This window comes from Eublepharis macularius, chromosome 12, assembly GCF_028583425.1.
Source record: "Eublepharis macularius isolate TG4126 chromosome 12, MPM_Emac_v1.0, whole genome shotgun sequence".
Taxonomy (NCBI): domain Eukaryota; kingdom Metazoa; phylum Chordata; class Lepidosauria; order Squamata; family Eublepharidae; genus Eublepharis; species Eublepharis macularius.
Genome location: NC_072801.1, coordinates 56,617,399 through 56,644,981, shown reverse-complemented (window position 1 = coordinate 56,644,981; position 27,583 = coordinate 56,617,399). Strand labels below are relative to the sequence as shown.

General features: G+C 48.2%; 1 protein-coding gene across 1 annotated transcript; it reads left to right on the top strand.

Annotated features, from left to right (window-relative positions):
- LOC129339487 (M-phase inducer phosphatase 2-like) lies at positions 1-25,692 on the top strand (the record flags this gene model as incomplete). Its single annotated transcript, XM_054994067.1, has 15 exons — positions 1-82; positions 4,479-4,530; positions 12,945-12,986; positions 13,883-13,919; positions 15,685-15,795; positions 15,919-16,020; positions 17,687-17,824; positions 19,943-20,020; positions 21,556-21,747; positions 22,754-22,849; positions 23,056-23,118; positions 23,421-23,519; positions 24,673-24,806; positions 24,907-25,018; positions 25,550-25,692. Coding segments are annotated over 15 exons (1,479 nt in total), but the record flags the coding sequence as incomplete, so codon positions are not given.
- Between the last annotated feature and the right edge of the window lie 1,891 nt (positions 25,693-27,583).

Here is a 27,583-nt window from a genome sequence, read left to right as displayed (position 1 = left end):
TTCAAGAAGGAGTGGTCTTCGCAGGATTCGGTCTCGTCGGAGTCTTCGCAGGATTCGGTCTCGTCGGAGTCTGCAGATTCGGGTCAGTAGCGGCTTGGCCACCCGCTCTTCTCCCTCTCACCTTGTGAGCTGGAAGTGGGGAAAGATCAGCCTGTCCTTTCACTGAAGTTTGAGGGGGGTGGTGGTTTGGGAGCGCAGCACCTCTTGAATTGCCCTTCCCCAGCCCCACAGCAGCTCAGACAACAGGAGCAGATTATTCTGGCTGGCCTGGAGGGGCGAGGGTGCCAACAGCGTGTGCCCCCCTGTGCCAGCCTATGCAGTCTAACTCCTGTGGCACTCCTTGAGGCACCCTAGAACTCATGAGTGATGGCTCTGAGATGTCCAGTAGTCTGGCAAAGCTGCTGTTCTCAGGGCATAAGCATAGCAGGGTACGCTATTCCCATTTGCAGGGCTTAAGCTTTGTCAGAGATCCAGAGGAGTTAGCCGTGTCATTCTGTAGTAGCAAAATAGTAAAAGAGTCCAGTAGCACCTTTAAGACTAACCAACTTTACTGTAGCATAAGCTTTCGAGAACCACAGCTCTCTTTGTCAGAGGCAAGACAAAGAGAATGGTGGTTCTCGAAAGCTTAAGCTACAGTAAAGATGGTTAAGCTTTGTCAGAAATGACTTTGCAGTCCGAATGCTTCCATCTGAAGAATCTGAGCCGTTTGGAAACTGCTGGGGCTTTTAAGCTGTAAGATGGTTCAGATGGAGCTGCAGAGGGATTCTCTGGGTGGCAAATGAGAGGGCACTTGCAGTTTGGGCCATTTTGGTCCTTCTCCCCACCCCATCTGTTGCGGGCTGAGGAGTGGGGTTGAGTGGGAAAGGAGGACACCACAACTACCTCTTCCTTTGCTACATCTTTGGGGCTGTTAATCTCTCTGTCTTTGCAACCCCGGTTTCATTCAACACGGCCGTTGTTTCTACCCACTGGCCTCCTTAGATGCCTCCTCGCTGGTCTCCCTCGCTGCTGGCAGTGCCTGACTTTCTCTCCTCTATGGTGCCCCCATTCTCCCTCCCAATGCACTTTAGGATGCTTCAGTAATAACTGCGCTTATATACCGCTCTTCTAGACAGATTAGTGCCTCACCCAGAGCGGTGAACAAGTTAGTATAATTATTATCCCCGTGATACAGCTGGGGCTGAGAGGAGTGGCTGACCCAAGGCCACCCACTGAGCTCATGGCAGTAGAGGGATTCGAACCTGTAGAGTGCTGATTCGCAGCTGAACAACTTAACCACTGTGCTGCCTGCAGCTGTATATTGCAAAGCCTTGATGTGTCTTTGCAAGTAAGCTGTGATGCTTTGCAAGTTGTATGCTGTTGGCATATCAGTGCTGTGCTGGCGTGGGCACTGAAGAGATGCTGGGCACATGCGTCCCACGGGAAGTTGCCTGGTTTCCCCTTTGCATGCTTTTGACATATCAGTGCTGTGCTGGCCTGGGCACTGAAGAGATGCTGGGCACATGCGTCCCACGGGAAGTTGCCTGGTTTCCCCTTTGCATGCTGTTGACATATCAGTGCTGTGCTGGCCTGGGAACTGAAGAGATGCTGGGCACATGCGTCCCACAGGGAGTTGCCCTGTTTTCCCTTTGCATGCTGTTGGCATATCAGTGCTGTGCTGGCCTGGGCACTGAAGAGATGCTGGGCACATGCGTCCCACGGGAAGTTGCCTGGTTTCCCCTTTGCATGCTGTTGACATATCAGTGCTGTGCTGGCCTGGGCACTGAAGAGATGCTGGGCACATGCGTCCCACAGGAAGTTGCCTGGTTTCCCCTTTGCATGCTGTTGACATATCAGTGCTGTGCTGGCCTGGGAACTGAAGAGATGCTGGGCACATGCGTCCCACAGGGGGTTGCCCTGTTTTCCCTTTGCATGCTGTTGGCATATCAGTGCTGTGCTGGCCTGGGAACTGAAGAGATGCTGGGTACATGTGTCCCACGGGGAGTTGCCCCGTTTTCCCTTTGCATTAAGCCTGACCCGCTTTAGCCCGCCCCCAGCTGAAAGGATGCTAAGGCACAGGTGATGGGTCTTGCACATAACCACCCAGGAGTTCGTGTTACCTCTGCCCACCCCTGGGTAGGAAGTGCATCATGGCAGGAACTTCAGGAGTATTCTCTAGGCGGCAACCTGACTTCAGTGCCAGCAGGAGAGACTAGGTATTGTGGCTTTCTAAGAACAACTCTCTTGCAAGGTGGGCCAGTTTGGCTTTTCAGCTGCTAAGTAACTCAGCTCTGGAGATTCTGCTTTGCCTGGGCCAGGGGTCAAGCCAGTGTTGAGCCGTGAGATTCGGGGCCCAGGATTCCCAACAGCTTTAGGCACGGAGCTGCTGAATAATCTTCCAAGTACCCCACTGTCCCGGGGACTCTTTTGAAATGAAATCAAAAGAGTTTTCGGCTAAACATTAGGAAGGACTTCCTGACAGTGAGAGCGGTGCCTCAGTGGAACAGGCTTCCTCGGGAGGTGGTGGGCGCTCCTTCTTTGGAGGTTTTTAAGCAGAGGTTAGATGGTCATCGGACAGCAATGCTGATTCTGTGAACCTGAGCAGATCATGAGAGGGAGGGCAGGAAGGGCTACATCAGTGCTCAGTTCTCACGGCCCCTTCTTACATGCACAAGTTAATGCCTATTGGGTCAAGAAGCAATTTTCCCCAAACCAGTTTGGCTGGGGATCCTGACAGTGTTTTGCCATCTTCTGGGCATGAAGCAGGAGTCACTGGGGGCATGTTGGAGGGAGGGAGTTGTGAATTTCCTGCATTGTACAGGGGGTTGGACTAGATGACCCTATAGGTCCCAACCCTATGATACTATGGTTCTATGACTGTAAGAGCATCAAAGGGATGAGGTCTGCCTGTGACTTGCTTGTCCTGCACAACTGCAAGTTACTTTCTTGCTCCCAAGAGAGAGGGATACTTTCTCTTAATCGTTCAAACCACCCCCTCACTAGTTCCCCACCTTCTGCTGTATTTTGCTTGATAAGATTTCAGAGCAGTTGCTGGGCCTTTGAACTCTTAGCATAAACTGCTGGTGATGGAAGCGGCCCTTTTGGGCGCTGTGCCCTGAAGGCTTGGCCAGGCTGGAAGCCTCCCAAGATCAGGCTGTCAAACGTGGGTGTGTTGAGAGCAGCAAAGGATTTTGGAGGTTACGCCAAATGTTTTTGCGCCGACCGCTTTCCTGCACCTCTTGTTCAGGGGCTGGAAGGGCCGGTGTCTCTGAGCTACAGGTGTGGATATAGAGGGAGGTTTTCACTCCCTCGTTCTTCTCCCAGGTGTGTTTTCAGAGTGGCCACTGTGGCCAGCCAAGGGAGAGGTGGCGAAGCTTATGGGAAGGCTGGACTCTTGAGGGCTGTGTACCTGTAGGTTAAAAGAAGTGTGCTATAGAAGGAAATCACTTGCCATAGTCCCTTCCCTCTATTCATGCTCTGTGCTCGGAGGCATAGATAGTAGCACCAGTCTTTCAAGAGAGCAAATGTGGTGTAGTCATTAGAATAGGAACGGGGAGGCATGGGTTCGAATCCCCACTCTGCCATGGAAGCTTGGGCCAGCCGCACAGTATCTACCCAACCTACCTTACAGGGTTGTTGTGAGCATAGAGTGAAGAAGAGTATGATTTAAGCCACATTGGGGAGGAAAGCAGGGTACAAACGACATAAATAATAAAATTAGCAGTGCCAGGCGCTGACATGTTTACAGCACGCCCTACCCATCGTGGTTGGCTCCAGCCCCTCTATTATTTCCTGCTGCGGTCAGGCAGGCAAGGCAGAGAGAAATTGGATCCCAGGGGACACGTGGCACGAGAGTATTTCAGTCCCCCATTCTGCAACCAAACCATACCCATTCCTCAAAGCTACATATAACTGGTATCAGTCGTAGATCCAGGGGAGTTAGCCGTGTTAGTCTGTAGTTGAAAATAGCAAAGAGTCCAGTAGCATCTTTTAAGACTAACCAACTTTATCGTTACACAAGCTTTCGAGAACCACAGCTCTCTTCATCAGATGCATACCCTCCATGCATCTGATGAAGAGAGCTGTGGTTCTCGAAAGCTTGTGCTACAATAAAGATGCTACTGGACTCTTTACTATTTTGGTGTTAGTCATGTTAGTATGTGGGGACATCGGCCCTTCTTCCTGAGGAACAGCGTGCTCCATGCTTCCTGCTTTGGACCCTCAATGCAGCAGACGTAACCAACTTAAGCAGTTGACCTGAACCCAAATCATTGGTGTAGGAAGAATATGTAGTTGAGTGCATATCCATGCTTCCAGTTCTGCAGCAAGGGCTGTCTGGCTGGAACGAGGGATAGACCCTTCCCTGTAAGTCCACAAAGTCCATATGCTTTTGTCCAGCAGGGCCAGCAGGTTCTTTGCTTCTCAGGAGTATAGTGTTTTGTGTTGTCACTTTCTGTCTTGTTTCTTGACTGATATTTCTCTTGTGTATCTTGAAACAGGTGTTGCCCCAGATTCCCCCATCGTGACAGATGTGGAGATCTTTGAAGACGTGTAAGTTGGAATTTTTCTTGATTGCTGAGTCTGAGTTTGACTGAAGCCCCTGTCAAGAGTAGACCTACTCTACAAATTTTGGACCTGCTTTGGGATTTGGTCGCAGTTGAGGAATCTGTGAACTTTATTTGTAACAAAGATGCTACAGATCTTTGTTGGAAAATTCCTTGACATCTGGGCTCTCATCACCCTATGATCACCCTATCTTACGTGTCAAGAGTAATGCCGATTGCCGCTTTGGGCCAAGAAAGAATTTCCTCCAAATCACACTGGCCAGGGATCCTGGAGGTTTTTGCCTTCCTCTGGGCAGAGCCAGATAAGAGGGGTCCTCCGATTGTAGAACACTCCAAAACAAATTTCATTATTCTCACTTTTTTCCCATCCATTCCAAGTGGGTTTTGGAATTGCCTGCTGATAATTTCTTCTTTCATTCTCTTTGTAATTAACTGCACAAGCATATCTCTCGGTAAATTCCTCTGGGCTGCATACGTTAATTCTATACGCCACACCAATATTGCTTGCAATTTCTTCCAATGGTTTATTCAAAAATCCTGCTAATATTTCCAAAATTTGCTCTTGGGAGGATTTCCCATCTTCCTCCGGGACGCCACGAAATCTCAGTTGTTTATCCATATTTTTGCACTCCATTAGTCCTGTGGTCTCCGCTTTAAAAGACGTAGCGAACTTAGCATAGAGCCCTAGTCTTCATTTACTGGGATAGCAATGTAAAGCTGGAAGGGACACCGAGGGTCATCTAGCCCAACCTCCTGCACAATGCAGGAAATGTACAGCTACTTCAAAACAAATTACAAACCTCGAAGGTTATATATTAAATATATTTTGTAAATTTTTATATTTTTGATTCTTACTAAAGTGCAAGTGCTCAAATGTAATAAATATTCTACAATAAATATACAGCTAATAAACCTTCATAAATAATCATAAATATTCATCAAACGTCCAATCCTTCCAGTCCACTTGAATTCCAAATGCCAGAGTTGTAAACTGTATATTCTTAGTTCTTGTTCTATTTCAAAGCTCATTTCCTGGAAGATGAAAGAGCCGACGGACCGTTGCCGTCTTCCAGGAAATGAGTGTGGTGGTGTTGGAGTGGTTTGTATGTTGATTTGAGCCTTTGAAAAAGACATTGTCGAAACGGGAAAGCAGGCTGGCAACACCCATCAGGCTCTTACAGCCCATTTTTGGATGGTCTTAGCTTTAACTACTGGGCAGTGTTGTTGTGTGAAGATATTCCGTACGGATATGAACAGTTCTGAAACTTCAAACAAATATCAACAGCTTTGAAACAGAACAAAGAACAAGATCATACAGGTTTTCATAGCCTAATCTTGGAGATTTTTTCAGCTGTAACTACTAGGCCATGTTGTCATCTGAGGATTCTCCACACAGATAATTTAGTTTTCAGGCTCCACACAGATATTAACAGCTTTGAAATAGAACTGTAAATATACAGTTTACAACTCTGACATTTGGAATCCAAAGTGGACTGGAAGGATTGGACGCTTGATGAATATTTATGATTATTTATGGAGGTTTATTAGCTGTATATTTATTGTAGAGTATCACATTTGAGCACTTGCACCTTTGTAAGAATCAAAAATATAAAAATTTACAAAATGTATTTAACATATAACCTTCGAGGTTTGTAATTTGTTTTGGAGCAGCTGTGAATTTCCTGCATTGTGCAGGAGGTTGGACTAGATGACCCTTGGTGTACCAGCTTTACATTTCTATCCCAGTAAATGAAAATTAGGGCTGTATGCATTGAAGCTGTGCTGTGGATAACCAAAGGTTAGAACTTTGAATGTTTTCTGGGAGAAACCAGGGCAAGTAGCCAGTTTTTTCAATGTGCGTTAAGAATCTAATCAATATTGCCCGATCCATTTTGGAATACTTTGATATGTATGCAAGATATTCTTCATAGAGTTTTGATAACATGCTAGAGTGGAGAGAGTATCTGAAGCCTGCAGGGACACCTCTGGCCGGTTTATTGCTGAAATTCTTACGGGACTCTTCTTTGCAAAGCTTAGGATGTGTTCTCCAGAGCTCTTAATCCTTTTACTGCTTGCTGCTTAGCCCTGCCTTTGTTCTCTTGTCTAATGTTCTTAGAGTCTCAGGTTTTGGTCACTTTGAAGTGCAGGCATTCCATGGAGGTGTGCTTCCAAAGTGACTGCTCTATCACTTAATAAGCTGTCCTTTCTGTACACTTGTTGCATTTCCCTCTCCTTTCCCAGTCTGTATAAACAGCGTCATTCGAGGATGGACTGGAATGCAGTGTGCTTGGCAGAGAGCATCAGCAGTAGAATTTGGGAGCTGCTGCCTGCGTTGCTAATAATAATGGTACACACTGAACATATGTACAGTGCTTTCCTGTTCGCTATCTTGTCGTAATTCTTACAACCTTGTAAGGTAGCCCAGAGGGGCACGGCTTCTGGTTTTGTAACGCGCTCACTGTTATGTGTCACTGTCTTCAAACTCTGGAAGTGTTTGTCTCTCTGAAATCTAACTTGCAAACTTGAAGCCCCAACAATTTGGGCCAACACTGTGTGTTATATGGTATAATCTGACTTTGGCATCTAGGTTTGTGAGTGATAGGATCTTTTTGCTTACGGCAGATTTCACAATCTCTTTGCAGCTGTGAGAAAAGGAGGGCTGTTGAACATTAAACTTTGAAAGAGTAAGGATTCACTTAAGGCTTATATATTGCTGTGGACATTTTGCCGAGGCTTGGAAAGCTGGAGCTGTGCGTTCCAGGATCCTATGTTCCCACGGAATGTGTATTTTTCTGCGTTGCTTGTTCGTTACTTGCCGTTCGTAGTCTGTGCACAAGATTGCCACTGGAGCACTCAGCTTGTTAATTTTCTTAAATATGTATATGGGCCAGATGCGAGCTTGTTAAAGTTCAAATAATAGCTCTTGAGCTAGTTTATTAAAGCAATCCTTGAAGCTGGACTTAAAAGAAAAGTAGGTGGCTTTGGTTGGCCCATTACCTTTATAGAACAGAGATTTGCATAAAGAGGGAGAATTTACAGGCTAGAAATGCAACTAAGCACTGCCTTTTGTTGAGGTTTGAAAGTGGCTTAACCCTGAAGGTGCTACAGAATGCTTTTGGTTATAGGTTTGTCTGTGTTGCATAAGGGTTTTTCAGGCAGAAACAAACGGATGCGTGTGCTGAAATGCGCTTGTTGGGGTGTTGGGACAAGGACTGTGCCCTGAGAGTTGATAAGAACTGAGTTGGCAGGAGGCAAAGAGTGCGATAGCCTCAGTGGGAACCCATGCCATCCTCCAGAGAGATGCTTTGCTGAGTGACGCTTACCGGCTGGTCTGTGTCTGTTGGGGGGAGGATTCTCTGGGTATAAAAAGTTTTTTCTTTCAAGAGAGGCTTCATCAGTCTCTTACTTCTGCAGGGGAAAGTAGACCGTGGTACTTCTTTGCTGCACGGCTACGAGGTTAGGCAGATGTGCTTGCTCTGAAACGGGTATGTGTCTTCCTTGATTCTTCGCACTAGCAGACACGGCAGGCAAGTGATGGCAAACGTGGTGGGAAACGTCTCCCCTTGTCTGCCACTTTAGAACTGGCAGCCCGCAAGTCCCCGAGAGTTGTGCTTGAAACTGCCTTATGGGAAGCGCATTCTTGTCAGATGGCGCACACTGTGTCGGTGGCCCTGTGTGTGTGTTTTTTTAAAGGTGTGTTGTTAATATCCTCAACAATCACCCTGTGAGGTGGGTGGGGCTGAGGGAGCTGTGACTGCCCCAAGGTCACCCAGCTGGTTTCAAGTAGAGGAGTGGGGAGTCAAACCCGGCTCTCCAGATTAGAGTCCTGCCGCTCTTAACTAGGACACCAAAGTGACATTCCATTTGACCATGGCTTCTGCTGTTTGCCTGGCATTAGCGCAGATGTTATCCCACGGAAACCGGTGCCACTAAATCTGGCATACTGAAATTGGCCACAGCACTGATGGTGCTTGAATTTTTTATTTTTATTTATTATTTATTTATAGCCTGCCTTTCTCACTGAGACTCAAGGTGGATTACATAGTGTGAGATCAGTACAATCAGTAGCAAGGACAAGGGCAGGCATTTCCATTCAGTGTCAAGGACGTTTCTCCCTCCAAATTTCAGTAGTCTGGTTACGCGACACAACCATTTGTTTTGCTTGCTACCTGATCGTGCAGGCTTCTAAATCTTCAAGGAGGCACCTTTGAGCTTTTGCAGCTGACTTCTGGTCAATTCCAGATAAATTAAGGATGGTTGGTGGCTCGCTCTGCCTCTATCATGAAATGTAAGCAGAGGGCAGATGCCTTCTTGCTGCTTTGCACCTGGTATGGGCGGGTTTGTTTGCAAGCAGCTGCTTGGCTGGTGAATGTAAAGCCTGGACAGATGGTCACTGGAGAGGGCTGGAGCTCTTTTCTTTTTTGGACGCGAACATCTGTCTGAATTCCTCTGCTCCCCTCTGTTGGCCTCTGAATCACAAAAACGGCTCGGAGAGGCAGACGCTCCTGCGGGATTCCCTGATTGTTAAAACGCAGCATTTTAGATTCTTCTGTCCCCCCACCCCTTCCCCAGTTAATGGGGCGTCCTGTCTGTGCCGTTGCTGATTCTTTTCATGGAGGCTAAATTAATTTTCCTCTGGAGCAAGCCTTTTCTAATTGTGGTGGCTCTCTGGGTTTGGTTATCTTGCTGCTTTTATCAAGCTTATTTTCAGTTTTGTTGGAGAGGGCACAGCCACTTTCTAAAGTGCATTCAGGGGGTGAGCAAGAAATGGGTTGCGGTTCTCTTTATTTTATTTATTTAGAATACTTCTGTGCACCTCTTCAGAGCCCTGCTTGCGGCAGCTTACAATTAAAAAGCTGTCGGTTATAAGCAGCGTAAAAATTACCCAGAAAACCGAAGCAGACCTTTTTTAAAAAGCTGAGATAAAACCCCAGATTTAAAAGCCTCAGTAAATGACGTGTTTTGGCCTGGTGCCTAAGAGACAGCAACGTGGGCTCCAGGTAAGCCTCGATGGGGCGGACGCGCCAAAGGAGAGGTGCCACCACAGGAAATGCCCTGTCTCTAGTGGCCACCCACCTTCCCTCTGAGGCCACAGAGAGTAGGGTTGGAGAGGCAGGTCTTAACTGGCGGCCGGGATGGTATAGGAGGAGATGGTTTTTCATACACGCTGGCACACTATTTTCTCTTCTAAAACACAGTTGAGGGCACCTGCTGTTAGTGAGAGGGTATAGATTTGACTGGGCTTTCTGTCCAGTTTCTCTCCAGGTCTTGGTATGTTGGTTCTACTCAGCTCTGACTGAGATCAGGATGGATAAAAATCAATATTTAATTTTTTTTTAATCAATTTTAAAATTTAAATTGGATTTTTTAAAATTTAAAATGGATTTTTTAAAAATAAAAAGGTTTTTGAGGAAAAATCTCTCTAAAGAGAGTTTTCTATTTAAGATACATTATCACTCAAAGATTATCATCATGAAATAAGGATTAGTTTTTTATTATGTAGCATGAGGCTGTATATTCGTGCAATGTTTAAATTTTTTGGTAAACTAATTCCATTAATTCATTCACAGTGTTATGCTCTTCCAGAGGTTTATACACGGAACCAGCCCCTTACCTCTTAAGTGCTAAGTTTCAAAAAATTCGATGCATAGAAGATTGTTGGGAGTAGAAGCTAGACGTGAGGAGTCTTTATGTAGAAAACCATGATTTAAATCTAGTCTTACTGACTAGTGATTTAAATCAATTTGATTTAAATCAAATCCACCCTGACGGTGATACTGTTTGGGGCTAGCAGGCCTTTTTCTCTTTTTGCCCCCTGCCATCCCCCAAGGAAGATATGCCTAGTAAGTCTGCAGTGTTCAGCTAGGCTTGAGAGACCGGGTTCGAATCCCCCGCCAGCCACAAAATGCACTCTGTTGCCTCGGGCCAGTCATTTTCTCTTGGCCTAACTGACTTCGTAGAGTCCTTGAGATAAACGGAAGAAGGGGAGAGCTATTGGATGCAGCCACCGACTCCTTGGTGAGAGGGCATCTGAACGGGTGAGCCCCTAAGCCGTGTGACATGACCTTGCCTGGGGTCGGGCAAGGCAGCCCTTCCCAATTGGTTTCTGCAGTTGCTGGTGAGCAGCAAAAACTGTTTGGCTTGGTGAGGTACCTGCTGACCATGGCTGTTGTGGCCTGTCTAGAGTTTTTAGCCTCTTGCCCTCTGCATTGGCACGCTGGCATGGATTGATGAGGGGTAGGGCTCCTTCCATGTATTGCAGCTCCTTGGGCGAGGGGAAGGTGTGCGTGCAGGGGCCCCGTATGCACGTGCAGGGCCAGTTCTCAGGTCACGCTACCTAAGCAGCTGCTTGGAGCGGCACAGGGTGGAAGACAAGGCACGTGCCCTGACGTCACAGATATTCTTGGTTCCTCGACCCGGCTTTGGGGGTAGGCCTGGGAGGTGGTGGGTCCCCGCCTTGCAGGGGGCTCCCAAAGGCCCCATGAGTTGGCATGAGGGCTGCCTCTTTCACAGGGCTGGGGAAGAGGCATTGTGGAGGGGGCTGCTGGCATCTGGGGAGTTCTTTCTGGCACGGCTGAGGAACAAAACCAACTCTGCAGTGGAGCATCAGTTAAATTGCTGCCCTCCTGGTTGTTAAAGGGGGTAGCAATAAGCGGGGGGGGGGGTTGGAAGTGTGCGGGCACGAGGCATATGGCATCCCAGCGGGCCTCGCGACTAATCTGCATACAGGTGGGAAGCGGCAAACGGCAACTGTCGCCATGGCAATGCCCTTGTTGGGCCCAGGCCTCTGCTGAAAGGGACTCTTTGATCCTCTTTCTTGGAAATTCCCCCCCCCCCCCTTTGCATCATTCCTTTTTTAAAACTCGCATTCTGCACCAAGGCAGCTTGGATGCTTTCCATAGCCAAGCAAGCCTAGTGCATAAATTCCTCCTTGGGAAAGGACCCGGTGGGACTTCAGCTACGGCTGCAACAGACAAGCCACAGCCCCCTGGGGTGTCTCCAAAGGGTCCCCCCTCACCTCCAGCCATGCTGACACTTCCTCTTGGGGGGCTTGCAGTTCACCTCCCCAAAGGCCCCTGTCATGTGTCTGAGCTCTTAGTAAAGCAGCGGGTGTGACTGGTTTGGGGTGGCGAAGGAAGAATTTTATGGTGATAGCATGCGTGCTGTGGGTGCGAAGGACCCCAGGTCTGCCCTCAGCAAGAAAGGTCTCTGCCTCCAGCAGAGGGAATGATACCAGCCTCAAAGGGGTATCGGTCTGGCTTGGTAGAAGGCAGCTGCGTGGGTAGTGTGGTGTAGTGGTTGGACCAAGAGTGTCACGTTAACAGGTTTCCAAGTCAGAAAACGGCAGAGATGAGAAATCCTGGGCAGGTGAGAGAACGGCAGTGTCGTATATTATACCAGCCTTGCTGAGAAGTCCAGGAATTCTTGAGCCACCTGTCCACAAACCCGCCTGTGTAATTATATTGTGATGCATGGAAATTTGGAAAGAACCAAACTGTGTCTGGTCCAGTTTGAAGAATGCCCCTGCGTGTTCCTCTCAAGGCAGTTCTTGCTTCTGGGGCATGGCTGGGCTGATGTCTGATTGCAGTCAGATGTGGCTTGAATAGCGTCCAGACCCACCCCTATAGAATGGGGAGAAGGGCAGCTTGTCTTGAAAAGCTGGAATGGGTGGGGGGAGGGAGTCCTTTTCAAAGTATGCAAGATCCAGAGGAGTTAGTCATATTAGTCTGTAGTAGCAAAATAGTAAAAAGTCCAGTAGCACCTTTAAAACTAACCGAATTTGTTGTAGCATAAGCTTTTGAGAACCACAGCTCTCTTCGTCAGATGCATCTGACGAAGAGAGCTGTGACTCTCGAAAGCTTATGCTACAATAAATTCGGTTAGTCTTAGAAGTATGCAAGAAAGCTCAACGTTTTTGAATGCACAGTGGCGTGACGGGAGACAACTTCACTAGGCTGATGATGAGAATTTTCTCCTTTGGCCCGTGTGGCTCCTGTTTCATGAAAGGGCAGTGGTTGTTGGAACAAGAATTGTGTGGTTTGTGCCTTAACTGAAACTGGCGAGGCTGGGGGTTTGCTTCGGACTTCACACTTCGAGTTCTATAAGAGAAACGTCCCCTTGCTCTCCTTCTCCCTCCCTCCCCATTTGTGTAGGTGATCATTCTATGGGGCATGCTTCTCTGCATTAGGTAGTTCGGCTAGCTTGCTTCAGCCCCTCTGGAGCTGTGTGTGTGTGTTTTTGTGCATAGTACTTGGCTCCCTCCTACCTACAGCACAGCACAACTGGGGTGTGTGTGGGAGTGGGGGCTGGTGTGTGCCTGACTCCCTGGCAGGCCCCCCTCAGTGCTTATACTGTGTTTACAGGTTGGAAACTAACTCTGTGTCTTCTTTTCTCCTGCAGATTTGAGAAGGCAGTATTGGAGTCTGGGAGAGTCCTCAACAGGTACGTGTAGCAAAACGTTAACGGGGTTTTTGTTTCATGCTTAAACCGATGTTGGGGGCTCCTCTGTCAGTAGCGGATGAAGAGAAGGGAAATCTCATTAGGGTTTTTTGCGACTTTTTGGTCTGGAGAAAGGGCTCCCGTGAATGGCTCTTATCCAGGCTTTGGAAAGGAAAGAGGGATATAGAAGCCTGGCGGCAACTTTGGCTGGGAGAAGAGCAAGATTTCCCATTGCTTGCAGCAACTTGTGCTCAGAGGTGCCTGGGCTTGGGGAGGGTCTCTGATGTGGGCTTGGGGCGGCTTTCCTCGGTCCTGTGGCTCTGCTCCTCTTCCCACGGTTGGGGAACCACTAATCTGGATTCTGCCGGCCTCTCTCCGATCGCTTCCTTGGTAACGAAGCTGACCCAGATACCATCACGCTTTCCCTTCCCTCCTCTGCAGCTGATCTGAGCATGCTGAGTCTTGTTAAGTTGAACAGATGGATTTACTGTCCCGAGATGCTGTGATGGGGGGGAGTGTCTCTAGTCTGGCGTTTGAAGCTTATAGGAAAGGCTCCATCGTGGTGGCTGGGAGGCGTTGGACTAGCTAGACTGAAAGGGCCAGGTCATGTGTTCAGCCTTCTCCTGGACTGTACCACTCTCCTGAAAAAAGACCATGGGTGGGGACTGTACCGTTTTCCTGAAAAAGGATGGGGGAGTGTATCTGCTTTGAAGCTTCCTTCATGGATGATCTTCTATGTAGAAAAACATAATTCAGGAAGAAATGTTAAGTGCCAGAAGCTTTTTTTAAAGGGGTGGGTTTTTAACCTAGAGTGGTTCAGAAGGAAAAAGGTTTTACCCTCGTAAGTTTCTCTGCAGCACATGTAAAATCCCTGAATTTTTTTGTCGTCTTCTTTGCAGTGACTCCTTCCCCATAAGAAGAATCAACTCCTTGCCGGTAAGTGCCAGCTGGTTTCTTACATCGGCTGTATGGTGGTGCAACTGGTTGGTGCAAGGATGCCAGTCTAGAGGTCCCCTAGGGGTTGGTATGGTCGCTCCTGCAGAAGAAGAGGGATGCCCATGAAACACCACTAAAGAGAGTTTGGTGTAGTGGTTAAGAGCGGCAGGACTCTAATCTGGAGAGGCAGTTTGATTTCCTTACTCCTCCGCTTGAAGCCAGCTGGGTCACCTTGGATCAGTCACAGCTCTCTCAGAGCTCTCTCAGCCCCACCCACCTCACAGGGTGATTGTTGTGGGGATAATAATAACATACTTGGTAAACCGTTCTGTGGGTAAGTCGTCCTGAAGGGCAGTATATAAATTGAATGTTATTACTTTCCAGTGCTGGTTCTAGCCTTGTCTTTTGACTGTCCAGTTTGTCTACCTGTAGAAATGTGTAGGGGGATTCCCTAAAAACCCTAATTTGAGTTTCCCCAAATTTTAATGATTGCACCTGTGAGGGTGCATCAAGGCAATGTAAGGGGCAAAGTCAAGAATAATTTTACTGGTGCAAGTACCCAAATGAACTGATGCACTTCAGTGGGCTCTGACAATCCGTGCCTCTCAGAGCATTTCCACTCTCTCTCGTAATTCTGCTTACTAACAAATTACAAGACCACTGTTTTGACTGAAGGAATGCAGAAGAGTTGTTTTTGCAAGCAACGAGGCAATCAAATATAGAAAAGTCACTGCGACCGGCCACGTGTTACTTTTGACATTCTTTCTGCAACAGTATGTTATCTTTTGCATATGATGTGGGACACATTGTGGAGACACACAGGGGAGTACAGGCACCTCAAAGTCTAAATATCTGGTTGGTCTGGAGGCCATCTCCCTGGTAGCATTAGCTAACATGCAAAATCTGTAAGGCCACTAAGATCTAGGTAAAGTATAGGACACAGGGAGGGGGTCAGCTACACCTCATCCCATCACGCTTTAAGACGAACCAAAGTTTCTAGCTTGAATACTATTATTACAGCCACTCGGTCTGAGATCCCTTTACTCAGTGCAAAAGCTCTTGTCCCCTTTTCAGGTTTTCTAAATATATTACTGAAATATATATATTTCAGGTTTAAATATATTACTGTTGTATAATGGAGAAATTATATAATTAAAATATAATGAACATAAGATAGCTAGAAGGAAGTAAAGAGTAACATATAGAGTATAGGTTAAATTGATTGACTTACGTTGAATGTATATTATGTTTATAGAAGGACTTAAAGTCATGCAGAATGTGAGACAAATGGTTTGTCCCATATTGATGAGACTAGAATGTGTAAGATCGAGTATAGAATACAAAAAATAGATAAATGATTATTATTATTAAAGGTTATATGCCAGGAATGTAATGTCTAGTTGATAAGTTAGGTGGGAAAGGGAACAGAGATAGCACGGTGTTACAATAGATAAGCTTAGAAGAGAGTGAAAGTATATGTTTATTAGAATAAAATAAGTATGAAATGAGTAGGGGGAAAATGGATAAGGGGTTGGAAAACTGTTGGAAGTCAACAAAAGGGGGGGAAAGGGAGGGGGTTAGAACTGGAATATTTAAAGGAAATGGATTGTAATGAGTATAATACTGATCGATTTCTAATCCAATAAAAATTTTTCAAAAAAATATATATATATTACTGTTTGCCCAAGTCTGTTGGCATCTGAAGAAGTGAGGGCAGTGCCTTTGCTGGTCTGAACACCACCTTCTTTTGTGGCCTGACTTTCAGGAGAGGCGCCTGGGCGCCAGCCCGCTTCTGCGGAACATCTCAAATTCCAAGGAGTTCAACGGCTCCCCCGAGGACTGCCGGGCCTTGAGGCTCAAAGGCAACACAGAAAACGTAAGTGGGGAGTTCATCTGCCTGCCTGAGATTCCCAGTTGTCCTCCCATTGGGGGGGACCCCTGCAGATGTTCCTTTGTGCACCCTTGTAAAGTTGTGCGCTTCTTCTTGCTGTTTCAACAGGAAGGCGTCTTTAAGAAGCCCCTGAGGCCACCAAGCAGGCTGTACTCTGCTGGTGAGAAGGCCCCGTTTGCACAAAGGCCGAGCTCTGCCCCAGACCTCATGGTGAGTACCATGGTGATGGTGGCAGCATGCGTATGCGTCTGGAAATAGATGCACAGTGTTGAAGATGAGCAGGTGCATTGCAGCAGAGGTTCTAATCAAGGTCGTGGTTTAGTAGTGGTGGAGAGTGTCCTCGAGTCACAGCTGACTTAGGACGACCCCGGTGGGGTTTTCCTGGCAAGAGACTAACAGAGGTGGTTTGCCATTGCCTGCCTCTGCAACCCTGGACTTCACTGGAGGTCTCCCATCCGATTACTAACGAAGGCTGGTCCTGCTTAGCTTCTGAGAGCTGGCGAGATCAGGCTCACCTGGGCTATCCAGGTCAGGGTAGAGAGAGCTTTAAGGGCTTGAAATAGACCTGTCCCTTCTCTCTGCAACGTCTGAATTTGAGCTTTTTCCAGTGAGCACATTGCATTGCGCTTTAGAATGGCATCTGGTTTTAACTGGAGAAGAGCGTGTTAACGTAAACTGCATTCACAACGTGGTTTTCCTGTGGATAATTTAGAGCTTATGGCTCTTTTGTACACTTTCAAAAATCTAGCTAACTGCAACATGAATCATGCTAGCTTCCTGACAGTCTGGGTACAATACCCCTCCCACCCTCTGCCTGAATTACAAGGACTCCTTCCCCTTTACACTCATATTTATTTATTTTATTTGCTGACAAAGAGAGCTCTGAATCTTGAAAGCTCACACCGTGGAAATCTAGTTGGTCTTTATTTATTATATGAGATTTTTAGTCCACCCTCCCCGCCAGGCGGGCTCAGGGCGGAGTACAACATTTCAATTTACATAAATAAAAATTAAAAACCAATAAAACATTATACAAATAACATTAAAACAGCTTTATGCAATAAATACAGTACAGCTTCTCTTCAGATGGCGACGATAAAATACTACATTTCAGGGCCTAGCTTATATATAGGATCATCATATATAGGGTGGTGGACCTAGCCTCCACCATATGCCTGGTGGAACATCTCTGTCTTACAGGCCCGGCGGAAAGATGACAAATCCCGCCGGGCCCTGGTTTCCTCAGACAGTTCCACCAGGTCGGAGCCAGGACCGAAAAGGCCCCGGCTCTGGTCGAGTCCAGGGTGGCCCCCCTTGGGCCAGGGACCACCAACAGTTGTTTATTTGTTGAACGAAGCATCCTCTGGGGCGCATACGGGGAGAGGCGGTCCTGCAGATGGTGTTACTGGACCTGACTCTTGTTCTACTACGGACCAACATGGCTACCCACTTGAAACTTTTTTTAAAAAGCAACCCACTGCTTTGGCCATTCCTTCCCAGAGCATAGCTTGGAGATGAAATTAGCTATGTGACTTTGCCTCTCAGCAGGTTGCGACAGGGCTGATGGATCACTAGGCGGAACATGGAAATACCTTTGGTCACCCCAGGATTCTAGAAATCGATTCTTTTAACGAGCATCAAATCTGCTGCTCTGTCAGAAATAGCCTGTCTGATGTATGGGGTGAAAAGGGCCCAATTTCCAATTCTCCGCACTGGAATTGCAGGGAGGAAAGGCTACTCAAGTGCAAGCCGAAGGAAACAAGCCTCCCCCTGCTTTGCTGTCTTGCCTGACAAAGTTGCAGAGACCACCTTTTCAGGTACGCTTGGACTTTGCTGCTAGAGATCCTTAATCGACCTCCTCCCCCTTCCCCCCCAGTATTGCAGCCCTCAGAAAGAAAACATGAGCCCAGGGGAGGAAAGCCCCGTCTGCCTGCGCCGGTCTTCCTTGACCTCCTTCATGACTGATGAAGAGGATGATGGGTTTATGGATATTATGGACGAAGAAGAGCTGAAGGTAAGAGGCACAGTGGAGGGCACCTTGGTCCGAGTTCTGCTTTGCAGCTGATTTTATTTTTCCCTTCTTAAATTCTCTGTTCTGCTCTAAAGAAAGCCAGCTGCTGCCTCTTGGCTGCCGTCTTGCTTGGGTCAGCGTGTGTAACTTTCTGGGAATGTGGATAATATTGGACAAAGTCATCTACACAATTCATTCTGCAAACGTGCTTTTTTGGCTGGCCTGCCTGTCTTTGGGGGAGCCCTGCCTTTTATTCTCCCCCAGTCTTGAGTTGCCGTGAGCGATTTCTGCTCTCTGTGATGGCCTCAAGAGGAGGCCCTTTCTTCCTGGTTTTTCTTATGTGATTGCCTTCAGGTGATAGTTGAACACGGTTCCCTTGCAGGTGACTTCTGGGATTGTGTTGCTGGCTTTTCTTTCCAAAAGTCCTTCTCCTTGGTTTGCTTATTTGCTTTTAGTGCAGTTGGTTTGATTTTTAGCTTTATTGCAGCTTTAGTTGTCTTGTAGGATAGAAAAGCAGGGTAGAATTATTTTGATAAATAACCTTTGGAATGCACACAATCTGTTAGGACGAGGTTTCTTTGTCTCTGCCCTTTCTGGTTGGGGCTAGTCTAATCTGTGAAGCACAGGGAGCTGAGTTAATCTCTTTGGAAGCTTGGCTTGGAATCGCTCCTTGTGTTACTTCAACCTGTCGTTGTGGCTGTAGGGTGCTGGGACGTTTGGTGTCAGAATATCCTGAGTTTCTGACTTCTGCATCAGATATTCCTGTCTGTCCCTACATGTGCAGTGTGGACTCAGAATATTTAGCACGGTGCTCCTTAAAACTATCCCTCCTCTTGTTACCCTGGATTTGCCAGTAGGCATTCCTCAGAATCCTGGCCTGATTGTTAGTTAGTTTCTAGCTGATCCGGAGAAGGTCTGTAAGTCTCCAAAACTCCTTAAAACCACCCCTCCTCTTGGTGCCGGGGAGCCCCAAGTTCGAATCCTTACGCCGCCATGGAAGCTTGCTGGGTCACCTTGGGCCAATCCCACACTCTCAGTGTAACCTACCTTACAGGGTTGTTGTGAGTATAAAATGTAGGAGAATGATGCAAGCCGCTTTGGGTCCATAAGGCAGGATATAAATGAAGTAAATAAAATAAGTAAATTTTTTTAAAAAATGATTGTTACAGACTGAAAAGATTTCAGTGTGGAACAAGCGTTTGTTACGAAGCAGCCGCCCTTGTTACGATGAGGTTTGTCAGTACAGCCAAGATAAGAACATAAGCACTGCTGGATGAGACCTGCGGTCCATCTAATCCAGCATTTGTCTCACCCGTTACTCTGGAGGGCCAACAACCAGGCATAGAGGCTGAGGCCTTCACCAAAGGTTGCCTCTTGGCACTGGAATTCAGAGGTAGACTACCTCTGAATATGGAGGCTCCCTTGACTCAGCATGGCTAGCTAGCCGCTGAATCTGCCTATTCCCTTTTAAAGCCATCTATGGCGCGTGGCCTGTGCTGTCTCCGTTGTCAGTGAATCCCGCAATTTCTTTACTCGCTGAGCAAAGCAGTATTTCCTTTTGTTTGTCCTGAATCTGCTGCCCTTCAACTGCACTGGGTGTCCCGGAGTTCTAGCATTTTGTGAATGCTAGAAAAAAGTTTCTTTGTCTCCTGTGTACAATTTTATAAGTGTCTGTTATGTCCCTCCCTTGGTTGTCTTTTTTCTTCTGAACTGAAAAGTCCCAGACACTTCAACCTTTCCTTATAGGGAAACTGCTCCGACCCCTTAATCCTCTTGGCTGCCCTCTTCTGTGCTTCTTCCAGCTCTGCAGTGTCCTTTTTGAGATACGGTGACGAGAGCGGCACGCGGTATTCCAAATGAGGCCGCACCGTAGATCTGTAATATTGGCCGTTTTGTTTTCATTCCCTTTCCTAATAATCTCCAGCTCTGAGTTTGACCTTTTCGCCCCTGCGGCGCTCCAGGTTAACGTCTCTTTGGTCTTCTTGCACCTTGTCCCTTCGTCCGAAGCGGGGGCTCTCTGTGACACTAGGGGTCTGCAGGGTCTTTCCCGTTCTGGCTGAGCCTGTGTGGGTGGTTCGGTGGGGTCCACGGGTGACTGTTTTCCCCTTGTGCCTCCTCTAGAGTGACACGGCTGTCCCGTTGGGTATGGAGAACCTGCTGAAGGCTCCGCTGGTGAGAGACAAGGAAGAATTTAGCCCGGTATGTCAGAGCCCCCCCCCCCCTTCTCTTTTCCTGTGGCCACCAGCACCGTTTGAGATAGAGGTGGAATCCTGTACCGCGGATAGTACTGTGCAAGGAAATGACCTTTTCAAGGAAGGAAACGCAGCAGCAGGAACCGCAACGCAAATTATCCTGGGGGGAGTGTTTGCCCACCTCCTCGGTGCCCGTCTGCACCCCCTGCCAGGCACCTCGTTTTTTTAAAAAAAATAAATTTTATTGATTTTCAAACACAGCATAAGAAAACACCATCTAGACCACAGACGTAACATTCACAGTTACATAAGGGAATAGAGAGAGAAAAACGTGTGTGATAAAAGGGGGGGAAGCTAAAGAAGAAAGAAGAAAAAAATAAAAGGAAAAGAAGGAAAACAGGCAGTGTTGAATCAACCTATTAATGGAGGACTTTTCAACTTTATCTTGTACTATAGCCTACCATGCACTTTCCACATTTTGGAAAGCCACTCTCAGTGTTTCCCCAAATTTTCGGCGGCGCCCCCTCCCATTTTTCCAATGAAAAAAGCTGTTTGGGGAGGGGAATATACTGATATTTTTTCCAGACGTTCACATTGCTGGCAACCAGACACCAGGGCTCAGGCAGTGTCTCAGAGTGGTTTCTGTGTGGAATAACTAGTAGATCTTTGTGGCTAGGAAAATGGGAACCGTTGGGCCACCGAGGGCAGCTCAGTTCTTGGGGTGGGGGGCATGAAGAGGGAACCAGACGACGACTACAGCCCCACTGTGGCTATTCCAAGAAGTGCCTTGCCCTACAGGGAGGGACAGTCCCTCATAACTAGGCAGCTGCCTGGGATGTCTTGAGTGAGAACCCTTCCCGTTACGTGTGAGAGATCCATGGGGGGGTATTGAGAGTTGCAGCTACTTCTCTTAGGTCAAGAAGTGGGGGTGGGAGGGTCCCTTGGGAACGAGTAGGGTGTAGTGAGGAGTCTTGAGTCCAGAAGTTGGGAAGGGAAGGCTCGGCTGGTGAGTCTGTGTCCTGTTGTCTGTCCGGGGCAATGAGAGCGCTCCCTGCCCAGAAGCGGAAAGCATGACTGTGCCAAAGATTCTGGTATGAACTCCATCCTTCTCACCAAGGCGCCCACCCTGTATAGGGGCTATGCTGCTGCAGACAGCCAGCAACGGGGCTTGCTTGATGGAATGTTCCCTCTGATTCTCCCTGCACTAGAAAGCTAGCACACCAGGAAAGAGGATTCTAGCCTAGCCTTCACCTGATATGCTAGCTTTCTGTGCGCAGGAGATGGTTTGAATAAAGGAGCATTCAGTCACATAAGTGCAGTCTGCTTGGCCATACCAGTGAGAATTAGGGGCCCTGGGCGTATCAGATTCCCATTTGGCCACTAATCCATGCAGCTGGCCTGAACTAAAGCCGGCTTTGGCCACGTGCATGAAAATTCAACAAGAAGTCCGATTAAGTTTATCCAGCACTGAGTGCCGCTTCCTCCGACCAATTCTGTTGGTATCAACATGTTGACGCGTACCTCCTGCCCCTCTCTCCACAGGCCCTGAGGTGTGCCAGCAAATGCCGCCGCCTCTTCCGCTCCCCGTCCATGCCGAGCAGCGTCATCCGGCCCATTCTGAAGCGCTTGGACCGACCTCAGGACAGAGACACACCGGTGAAAACCAAGAGACGGAAGAGTCTGGCGGGAAGCACCATTCCGGAGAAGGCGGAAGAGCCGGTAGGGATGGAGGAGGTGTGTTTGAGGGTGTGTGGTTGGGCTGCAGGCGGCTGGCTGGCTTTGCTCCTTGGCTCCAGGCTCCGCATCCAAGTGCTGGTCTCTGCAACTTGCCCGCTGAAGATTTCAAAACTTGGGGAGAATTTCTGGGCTCTCTTCCGCTAAAAGGAGGCAGCTTTGGACTACAACAAGGTTGTAGAGACGGAGGGAGGGTGATGCTGTGAGAAGAGCCCTTCTTTTTCTGAGCTGTCCACATCCCATCCCTCAATATTTCCAAGACTACTGTGTGCCCCCAAGAGACGTAGACACCAGTTCCCAGTCTCTAAGCTCAGAAAGATCCTCTTTGCTTGTGTTCTCAAGGTGCTCTTGTCTCGGGCGGGGAGCTGTAATGCAGTGGTGTAGAGCGCTCGCTTTGCACGTGAAACCTTGGCATCTCCCGTTAAAAGGGTCTTGGGTCTCTGCTGCGGGGAAAACTTTCCTCCACAGTTCTTGGAGAGTGGTTTGTATTTAGGGGAGTGGTTGGGAGCCAGCAAGGCACAACTGAAACCTGACTTAGCTTCACATGTTAGCCGGATGGTGGACATGATGTGAGAGTGTACCTTTCTGTGGTGTTACATTGGAGGCCGGTTTTTCTTAGTTTCTGTGGTCATCCCTTCTTCCAGTGGACAGCGGGTGATGATGATGCCTTGTGCTATAACAGAAGATGTGGATTAACTCTCTAGACCAGGGGTCCCCAACTGTTTTTTATTTAGTTTTTTAAACACAAAACCCCCCAACCACCATCTGAGTTGCACATGCGACAAACGAAAAAAACACATACGAAAAAAACACACACACACACACAGAAAAAAAACCAGAATAGACCATGTTGAATCTAGTTGTTGACAGAGGGCTTAATATTTAACACTTTTCAGATTCATCCTGCAAGATATAACTAACAGCTGTTCACAGCGATTCAGTCAGCCCTCCCCACGTAGCGCAAATTCAGGGGACTGAAATGCTTTTCTCTCTTGTGTCCTTCCAGAAGCCACGGCTGGTGCGCTCCAAGTCCTGCTGCCCCAGTGAGATTGAGAACATCTTGGACAATGATAACAGGGAAATGATTGGCGACTTTTCAAAGGTATTCACCGGGCGAAGGGAAAGCTTCAGGGGTGCTTCTGCACAGCATGCTGGCGGGGTGGGGAGTGGGCGGGTGCAACAGCAGCAGCCAGGGAGTTAATGATAATTGCACTTGATGTTCTGTTTCACTTGGAATGGGTCACTCTCTTGCAGCCAATCTGAATTTTTCCCGTCTCTTCCCTCCCCCTCCCCTGTTCTCCAATCCAGGCATATCTCCTACAGACGGTGGAGGGGAAGCATCAAGATCTCAAGTACATCTCTCCAGAAATGGTAAGGAAATAGTAAGCGCCATCTGTTTCCAAGAGACGGCTCTCGATCAGAATTTTGAGTCAACTCCCCCCCCCCCCCCGCTTGGGTAGCTAGCAGCAGAAGAAAAATCCCCGAGTTCACTCAGTGTTTCTTGGATGAAGGTTGAGCAATAGCACTAAATTCCTGGCCGGCTTTGTCTTCTCCGGCAAGTGGGCCCGCCCTGTTCACATGCTAAAGAGGTCTCCAGAGCGATTGGATCAACTGCAGGAAAAGGACTTGAGTGTCAACTGATCTGCTGTACGGTCTCTTTGCTTCCTCCACAGATGGTGGCCGTGTTGAACGGGCACTTCAGCAGCGTCATTGAGAGCTGTGTGATTGTGGACTGCAGATACCCGTACGAATACGAAGGAGGACACATAAAGGTCTGGCTTCTGTGCATGCTGCCTTTTAATGCCAAAGCGAGCGTGTTTGGCGATCTGTTCTCTGATTGTGCCATTAGTGGGTAGAAAGGTAGTGATGAGCAAACATGACTTGCCGGATACTGTCAGTCTTCCATACTCACAACAGCCCTAGGGAGCAGGCTAAGGCAAGTGGTGGGTTTGGCGGGAAATCTTCCCAGGTCTCCAGCATATTGGTCAAGAGGTTGGACTGTGCACCGGCACTCTGCTGGTTCGACTCTCACTCCTGCCATGAGCTCAGCAGGTGTCCTTGGGCAAGCCACTCCTCTCAGCCCAGCTCCCCAACTGGATTGTGGGGATAACAATAACACTTGAGATTTTCCCCTCTTAGTGGGGCGCTAAGTGGTTGGAATGTGAATCAGCACTCTGCTGGTTCGACTACCACTCCTGCCATAGTGGTTAAGAGGTTGGACTGTGCACCGGCACTCTGCTGGTTCGACTCTCACTCCTGCCATGAGCTCAGCAGGTGTCCTTGGGCAAGCCACTCCTCTCAGCCCAGCTGCATTGAGGGGATAACAGTAACACTGACTTTGATCTCCACTCTGTGTGGGCATTAATCGGTGTAGAAGAGTAGTATATAGAGTTAATATTGTAGGAGCTGCTGTAGCATAGTGGTTAACCGGTTGGGCTGTGAATCTGCACTCTGCTGGTTGGAATCCCACTGCTGCCATGCGCTCAGCAGGTGGCCTTGGGCAAACCACCCTTCTCAGTCCCAGCTGTGTTGTGGGGATAATAACAACTGAGTGGGGCACTAATCTGTCCAGAAGAGCAGTATATAGGTGCATTATTATTTCCCACGCCATTCAGACATGGCTTTATATCACTTGAGGGCTCCCTCTGCACAATGTGTGAACTGTCGAGCGTTTTTTTTGCTCGCTCCTGGATGCGTGGAAATTTTCACCCGATGAAGGGAGAGGATGTCATATGGGAACTGGCTTGGGTGGCAAGATCTTGTGGCTTGGTTCCAAAAGAGTTAAGGTGCTGTCGGCCTTAAGGCGCTGTCGGCGCTGTCTCTGTGTGTGTGTTGTGGGGGTTTGGGGGTAAGGGGACAGGCAGTGTATTACTACAGCTGAATAAGGCTGTAGCGTGTGTTTACACCCATGCCCTCTCTCCCCAGGGCGCAATCAACCTCCCCCTGGAGAAGGACGTAGAGGACTTTCTGCTCAAGAAACCAATTGTGCCCTTCGACGCAGCCAAGAGGGTGATTGTGGTTTTCCACTGCGAGTTCTCCTCGGAGAGGGGCCCCAGAATGTAAGTCACTTTGGGCTCACGATGGCCAGAATGGGGAAAAAACGTAGTGTGACTATAGTCACATACGGCTCTTGTTTACCTGCCCTCCTCTTCTTCAAAGGTGCCGTTTTGTTAGAGAAAAAGACCGAGCGTGCAACGACTACCCGTCTCTGCACTATCCCGAGATGTACATCTTGAAAGGAGGCTATAAAGAATTCTTTCCCCAGTACCAAGTGAGTGATGCCTGGAGTTGCGCTCTCTAGATCACTGTTAGTGTTAGACTCAAAGGGAGCCTTTCCCAAAAAATGATTGCAGCTTTGCTATGCAACTCTTAATTCCTGTAACAGGAAAGAATTCCAAGCTTTGTTCATCTTTCAGTCATCCCACAATCCCTTTGTGGTTTCCAGTTGGCTGGGCTGGTGGTCGCTTTTACGAGGCATAGATCTTGCTTCTTGAATGTTTCTTATTTTATTTAATGGTAAAAAGTCCAGTAGCACCTTTAAGACTAACCAACTGGATTGTAGCATATGCTTTCAAGAACCACAGCTTTCTCTGTCAGATGCATCAGATGCATCTGACACAGAGAGCTGTGGTTCTCGAAAGCTTAAGCTACAATAAAGTTGGTTAGTCTTAAAGGTGCTATTGGACTCTTTACTGATTTGCATTGAAGCTATAACCCTTCCCCTCTGTTCTCGAATTATCCTTAGTCCCGTTGTAGCAGTTTTGTGGCCACCAATACGTAATGGGTGTCTTCTCTTGCCCAGATGCACTGTGACCCCCAGAACTACCGCCCGATGCACCACAAGGACTTCAAAGAGGACCTGCGCCGATTCCGCCTCAAGAGCCGCACGTGGGCTGGCGAGAAGAGCAAGCGGGAGCTCTATAACCGGCTCCAGAACAGCTAGGAGGAGGAGACGATACAAAGACTTGTGGAGGGGGGGGGGCAGGAGGCACTGCTCGGATGCATGTATCATGAAGCATTATTGTCTGGGGTTTGTGGGGGGGTCTTCTCCAGTGTTGGTTTCTACACGGCAGAAAATCAAGAGATCTCTTCCAGCCATTTTGGTTCCTTTTTTGGGGACTGGGGAGGGGGCTCAGCGCTTTGTCCTGCGACTGCCACTGGTCTGGTCATAACAATACCTCCGGCTCCAGCAGGCTGGAGCCCCTCGTGACACTGTGAATCTTCCTCTGGGGCATGAGCTTGAAGCAGCTGGTCCAGCCAGGCCTCTTTCATGGGTTCTGGGTGCTCCTTGGAACACAGCACCCTCCTTGCTGTCCCTGGTAAAGGATCATCCCAGATTTTGCCATCCTGTACACGAGCCAGGCGGGAAGGAGTGTCTTTCTGACTTGATGCCCTTCAGCGGACAAAAATCCAGGCAGCTATTTGGGAACACCCACTTGCGCGGCACCGAGAAGAATCTGGTGTATGAGAGCTGTGTAGTTGTTGCCGTGAATTTTGTATGTGTGGCTAGGCATCTTTCCTCCCGTCTCTCTTTAAAGCAAAGTAGACACGATGCAATTGGACAGGTGTTTTTTTTTGCCAGCTAGCTACTGTGTTGTGATAGTCTTCTAGAGGCAGACTTCATTAGTAGACAAATTTGCTTCTGAAAATTCAACCGTAGCTATATTGATGAGCAGGAGTGGTTCACCCCAGGAGAGGTAGAGTGGGGGAGCGGGGGCTTTTCTTTTCCAACTTGCGTGCAGAAAGCAAGTGACTCTAGGGGGTTTGGACAGGGTGATACAGCTGGGGATTGCTACAAAAGTGGTGCAGCATTTCCCCCCTTAGTCTTGAACATCCTTTGCAGTTGGAAAGGATGTGAAATAAGGAGGCTTCGAGCAGCGAGATGTTTTTAGCGGCAGCCCCACCCTTTGTGTACCTCTGGAAGAGGTTTAGTGTGGCCGACGAGGACAACCATGTAATAAAGGGGGCCCGTCTAGCAGAGATCTGGCTGAGCCCCTCTTAAGCTGAAAGTCCCAACGCTGCCCATGTTGGCTAGCTTCTCTGTTTGCGTCTTTAAAGACCAGGCCTGGGACTGTGTCAGGTAGATGCTCTCACTATATATATTCCTTTTGCCATTTGTTTTTTGTTTCGAGGAGCAGCGTTCAGAAGGTGGGGCGTGTCGCAAAGGCCTTCAAACTTGCTCAGAGCTCTCTTGCTTCAGACTGGAGGTGAAAGGGGGCTTGCGTGACACAAGGAATCTCAGTAGAGAAATGGTCTTTTCACGGGAGGAGGAAAGCCTCTTCGCCTTCTCTCTGTAGAGAATGGCTTTGCATCTCCAGGCGAGGACAGCCCTTGCCACCTGGAGTGAGACGGCCCCCGATGCAGGTGGACTGGCTCAGACCAAACCAGTCTAGAGAGAGACTCGATCCTTGTATTCAGTCCCTACCATGTAAGGCCCCCACCCCACTCCAATACTTGGCCACTCGGAGAAGTCTTTCTTCTTCTTCTTTGATATACCGTGTTCTTGAGCATTTCTGGCCTTGCTCCAGCAAGGGTGCCTTTGAAATGTAAACAGTTGCCCCTGAAAATGATCATGCCAAAAATAAGGTTTTGTCTGCTTGCAGGAGCAGCGTCCTCCTTGCCTAGAGGTAGAAAAGGCGCATGCGAGATGTTTTCTTGCCACTTTTCCCTTAAGATCTGCAGTGCCCCCTGCTGGCCATCTCGCCCAGCTTTTTCCTGTGGTGGTGACGCTTCGTTCCCGGCTGGGTCTACTCTCTGTGCGGGCCCTTGGGACAGCTGTGCTCCCACTTGCCCTTACCTGCGGTGTTCTCTTCTTCTGCGCTCTTCACCTGGTGAT